General features: G+C 45.4%; 1 protein-coding gene across 1 annotated transcript; it reads left to right on the plus strand.

The window, feature by feature from the left end:
- The first annotated feature begins 1,590 nt into the window (after positions 1-1,590).
- LOC123052102 (SPX domain-containing protein 6) lies at positions 1,591-2,834 on the plus strand. Its single transcript, XM_044475189.1, has 2 exons — positions 1,591-2,043; positions 2,144-2,834. The coding sequence occupies exons 1-2, from the start codon at positions 1,843-1,845 to the stop codon at positions 2,645-2,647; spliced, it is 705 nt and encodes a 234-aa protein (XP_044331124.1). The 5' UTR covers positions 1,591-1,842; the 3' UTR covers positions 2,648-2,834.
- The last annotated feature ends 3,128 nt before the right edge of the window (positions 2,835-5,962 follow it).

Below are 5,962 nucleotides of genomic sequence, written 5' to 3' on the forward strand. Positions count from 1 at the left end.
GGATGTATCTAGTTACGTTTTAGTGGTAGATACATTCGTATCTAGATAAATCTAAGACAAGACTTTTGGGACGGAGGGAGTACCCGGCGAGGGGAGAGTGCTTCTCACGCGAAGCTTAATAATGACATAAAATATCATGGACCCGTTCTTTCTCTCGGAAGGATCATCCGGCAGCCCACTGAAGCACCTAAGAAACTGTTGGATTTCATTTCAAAGGAAACACCACCACCCACCCACCGGAGACTAGTCTAGCGAGTGAGCTTGAGAAAATAGGAAAATAGTCAAGGCGAGGCGAGGCCGCCACATAACTCCGAGGCCAACAAGAAGAGAAGATCCTATGGAATCTCCCTCTCGTCTCCCCTCCTTTACGTGCGAACGCGACTATACAATTCAATCCAATTCAATTCGAGCAGTGCAGTGCCCCCGTTCTGCTGGGGAACAAAAGTCGCTGCTGCACCCACGGTTTCCCTGCGGGAATATGCTTCTTGTGTGATCCGGATTCCAGTCACCACTCTTTCTCTATCCGTCGTCCCAGGACCAATGACCGATCTTCTCTCTCATCCCCGACACCGAAATCGCTACGTCCACACCCTACTTAGCCCCCTCTAACTTGGGTTTCCAGCTAGGCACTCAATAAATAAATAAAATCGAAGTTCAATGTTTTTCCAGACGGTGCATAAGCCTTCGAAAGTTTTTCAATTTTTCCTAACGAGTGCAAAAGCCTTTGTCAGTTTGCACATGAGAGTTCCCATTAAAATTCCTACTATTTTTTGTGAAAATTTTATAGTGTAGTAACTGCAAGGTTAAACATCTAAATACCGAAGTTTTACAAAAACCATCTGTACAAGTATGCCAAGCACACTTGCACAAAATGATCCGCCCATAAGCTCAAAGTTGCCTTGTACGTCAATAGTGCCCGCAAAGTTTCAAACAGTTTTTACGAAAATTGTATAGTGTAAACGTGAGGTTGAATAGTCAAATATAAAAGTTTGTGGGACTCAATTGCACGAAATGATCCGCCAATATGCCCAGAGTTGCTCCTCCATACCTAAACAACGCTACTCGTAAAAAATTCAAACTACTCTGTGGACAATCTATAGTCTGGATGCAAGGTGTAAATTTAAATACTGATGCTTTATGAAACCTACTGCTTGTCTGGTTCGGCCTACCGATAAGCTCCAAGTAGCTTCTTTGTACGCGGACAATGCTGGTCAAATTTGAGATGATTTCGAGTGAATTTTCCGTGTGAATACAAGGTTCAAATTCTAAACATCGGGATTTCATGGAGATAATATCTTCCATTTTCGTGCGACATCCATACATAAATACTTGAATTGGAATTTTTTAAATCAAATTCAAATTCTATCAAAGTATTATGGAATCATTTTTTGAGGATAAAAAAAATTGATTGTACAAAATTAATTTTTGAGAGACAAACGAGATACTACCCGTGATATTAATTTTTAAGCTAGAGCAGAGCAGAAGGTTCTCAACACCCGGGTGCCCATAGCGCGGCCTCACGCACACCGCCCCACGCCTCACGCCCCTTGCCACGCTTAGCATATGCCGGTAAATATTCCAAGAAGGTCACCATCCTCTTCCTCCGCAACCGCTTACCTCACTAACCACGTACGTAAGGTGCCCGCGCCTATATTACCACCACCCTTCGCCGCTTCACCTCTCATTAATCCACCAACACCACCGCTTGCTCCCCTTCATATCGTAGATTGTTGTTGCATTGCCCTGGAGGAGACGAGGTCATTAGTCGATTACCAGCTGCCGATCTGTTGCGGATTAATTGGGCAGAAGGCAGTCGGTGATCTCTTGATTGATTTGCGCACCATGAAATTCGGAAAGTGGCTCAAGCGGCAGATCGAGCAGAGCCTCCCGGCGTGGAAGGACGAGTTTCTGAGCTACAACGAGCTCAAGCCCGTCATCGGCGCCGTCTCGCCGGCCGAGTTCGTCGCCCGCCTCGACGTTGAGATCGAGAAGATCAACGCCTTCTTCATCGAGCAGGAGGAGTTCTTCATCATCACACACAGGGTACGTATATGCGCTGATCACTGTCCAGACCCAATGGCTTCGCTTGCCCTGTGAATTTCTCTGACGGTTTATGCGTTCTTGGCGGTGTGTGTACGATCAGGAGCTGCAGGGGGCGATCAGGAGCGCGCTGGAGAGGAAGCCGGCGGTGCCGGCGGCGGCGCACGAGGCGGAGATCGCGGCGATCCGGAGGGAGATCGTTAACTTCCACGGCGAGATGGTGCTGCTGCTCAACTACAGCAGCGTCAACTACATCGGCCTGGCCAAGATCCTCAAGAAGTATGACAAGCGCACGGGCGCCGGGATCCGGCTCGCCGTCATCGAGACCGTGCTAGTGCAGCCCTTCTTCACGGCGGAGGCGGTGTCCCTGATGGTGAGGGAGTGCGAGGCCATGATGGAGGCGGTGTTCCCCACGGCGCCCGGCGAGGGGCAGGCGGCGGCGCGGCGGGACCGCGAGGCCCTGGTCGCCGCGGAGCAGAGGATCTTCCGCAACACCGTGTCGGCGCTCCTGGCCATGCAGGACGTGCGCAGCGGCAGCTCCACGCGCGGCCGCCACTCGCTGCCGCCGCTCAACCTGCCTGACTCGGACTGGCTCCGCTCCTTCTAGCCGCCGGGCCCCCATTCCCCGTCCAATGCCCCCCGCCGGCCTCTTCTTGGTGGTCTCCCCAGCCACCACAGCCACAGCCCACAGATATGTAATTGGTTATCTGTAGTTTCTAACTTCTTTTTTGTCTCCTTTTCATTTTACCACATGCTGGTGTAAGATGGTAACAAGATGTGAGCATACAAATTCATACTCCTGTGCATTATGCTCCTAAATCTTTGTCAGGACACTGACCGAGCGTCAAATCTACTTGAGTTTCTGCTTAAATATGGTTTGAGTGCGTCGTAGAAAATTAAATCTAATTCAAACTGTCATGATGATCAAGAAAAATCATGGTTCAAATTTTCTAAGAAACAAATTAGCAGTTCTTTCAGCTCTGGCTCCTGATGAGTCCAGAGGTCAAGGCAAAACGTCCAACGGAAATTGATCGTTCCCCAATGGTTATACTGTTTCAGGATTTTCAGACCAATCACGAGTTAATCCATTAGTCTGAGGCTGATAATGCTAAGTGACTGGATCAAGCAAATCGACACCGAGGGTTCATATGTTTAGAGAAACAATTCCGTCAGACTCGAGCTACGCAAGATGATTCCTTCGCCGAAACGAATATACCTTTGATATTGTAGCGAAGCGGCCAAAAGACCGCATCAAAAGCGACGAAGATAAACTATTTATTGTCAATGTGCACAGCCTGCGATTTTGGTTGGGGATTCACCAACTCGTTGTCATAAAAATTGTTGCAGCGAGTAAGAACAAGTTTCATAGTCCGCGCCGTTCTCTTTGTTTTTATCGATTCTTTCTTCCTCTCATGTTGGAAGATGATAGGTATATTCTTGCTCCAGGATCGACGGTAGGTAGTAGGTGCAAAGGAAGATGGACTGAATTTGCAAGGCAATTCCGAATTTCTATATATCCTCCAAAATGCTAAAACTCGAACAATGAGATAGCAAGCTGAGTCTGTTTTTATTTTTGGATGATGGATGAAAATGGGCCATGCATTTTAAAATGCGCGGCCGCCTCTGGTGCATGAGAAATCAGATTGATTCCTGCATAAGAAGGAAGAAGCATGTCCAGAAAGTATTCAACCTAAAAAAGCCGCCTCCGGTGCAGCCGCGGTAATCAGCTCAAGCCGGTAGAACCCTGATTTATTTTTTCTTGTGTGCGTCGGAAGAACCCTGATGTTCTTCACGTTGCTTCATTACCCAGCTGGTCACTCGATTGAGACTTGGTTAAGTCTTAATCGACTGAGATCTAAGCACACCCTAGTGCAAAACATGAACAAGTAATTTTTTAGCATGAAGAAGCTGCATTGCTCGACAAATCAACAGCGAGCGAGCAATCATTCAGCCGTAGCCTCGTGGCTCCTGATGGGCCAAGAGGCCAGGGCAAACACGTTGGACGTTGATAGCTGGTGTGACATGATCTGCTCAAACGGCCATGCTGTTTCCAGAATCTTCAGATCACACGAGTCAACCCATCATTCAGTCAGAAGTCCAAAATCTCCATCGCGAAGATGATAAGGCCTGATGGCGGGGTGATACTGAAAACAGCTCGACGCGCAGGGTTTATGTGACTAGAGAAATATTTCTGTCAAACTCGAACCACGCAAGCGCAAGATGATTCCTTCGACGAAACGAATATGCCGTAATAATGTCGCGAAGGGGCAATAAGACGACATCAATGGTCGTTAACAGTGTCTGTTTTCAAGATTGCCCTGCTGATAAGAACCTAAGACTATTATAGGAGGCTTTGCCGGTGTTCATTACAAAATGGTTGCGATGAGTAATCGGAGGTTATGATAATACATAAATACTCCTCACGCACAGCACGCATCTGGCATCTCCTCTGTTTCTCTCGTTGGAAGATGAGAGGAATATTCTTTGTTCTAGATTGATGGCACATGATGATGAAGTGAAGTAAAGCCCACGTATTTGCCAAAGAACAAACACGGAGGATATCCCTCGGAAATGCCAATACTCCAACACGGAGAACGCCAAGTTGTGTCTGCATACAGGTCCACATACATTTGAAAGAGACGTAGAGAGTTGATGGATGGCAGTTTTATACGAGGAAAACTGTCGGTGAGAGTGAGACGGCGCCAGGCACAGCAGGCCCCGGCGATTAGTCTTTGCTTATTACTAGTCCCTAGACGATGACAGCAGATGCATCACACAATGCCACCCCCCTTTTTGAATTTGTTTCTCTAAAGAAGGGATTAAAATGGTGGCACCACCACATACGACGCAGATTTTGGTGAAAGTTAGTCCTAAACTGAAGATTTTTAAAGAATACAATCCTGACATGACTTTCTGAGATGCCTGAAATTCTGGAAATTTGCCCCAAACCAAAATTTTAAACCTTGAAAAGGGGGCGCAAGACATGCCAACATTTGTGGAAAGTGATGGAGATAATGGGTTCTTCCCCGCAAAAAAGAAAAGAAAAGAGAAAGAGATAATGGGTTCTTACATCACTCGACAAGCATCCCAACCCAGCAAAAACCGGGCGCAAGTAAAGAAAAATGGAAAGAAAAAGATAACCAGTTTCCTAGAGCTTGCATTGGTTATCATTTCTAGCCTAGACAATTCTTTTTGTTCTTTTCCTCTATTTTCTCTATGCCACTGTAACACACTTGATTATTATTTTACCTATGTTGTAAAAGTTTTTCCACAACACTACCCTTGTTATAGAAAAAAGTGAAGATGGAAAAAAAAATCCGGCAACATAACCTATGTTGCAAAAAAATCCCACAACCCAACCTATACTGCAAAAAAAAAATCCCGCGACACAACTTATGTTGCAGAAAAAATCGGCAACGCAACTTATGTTGCAAATGTTTCTGCAACAAGAGCTTTGTTGCAAAGTAGAACAAGGCATTCAACTGCTAGATTGATCAGATCTGATGGCCCGCAAGGCGACGGATCTTTTAAAAAGATCGTCGACCGATGCATAGCAGGCCCCTTATTATATTGATGCGCTAAAATCTTAGCAAGCTCTTGTATGCAATCGCCATGATTTACTTGTCATTTTATTGTTAAGCACTTATTGGTAAGAATTAATTACTTACCAACAAAATATGTTTTTATCTGGTAAATTTATAAAACATGAGATGAGACAATTGATTCTATTTTAGGGAGAATGGATGAAAGAAAAATCAGAGATGTGAGGAAAAAAATCAAAGAGAAGAAGGAAAGTGTGGAATGTATATAAGGAAGGTTGGACGAAAGAGAGGTGAAATAAAAACCTTACGTTCTTTAAGTAGTATAAAGATAAAGATAAAGAAGTAAAGATAAAGATAAAGATTTGCCCATTGTGTCAACG

Source organism: Triticum aestivum, chromosome 2D, assembly GCF_018294505.1.
Source record: "Triticum aestivum cultivar Chinese Spring chromosome 2D, IWGSC CS RefSeq v2.1, whole genome shotgun sequence".
Classification (NCBI taxonomy): Eukaryota; Viridiplantae; Streptophyta; class Magnoliopsida; order Poales; family Poaceae; genus Triticum; species Triticum aestivum.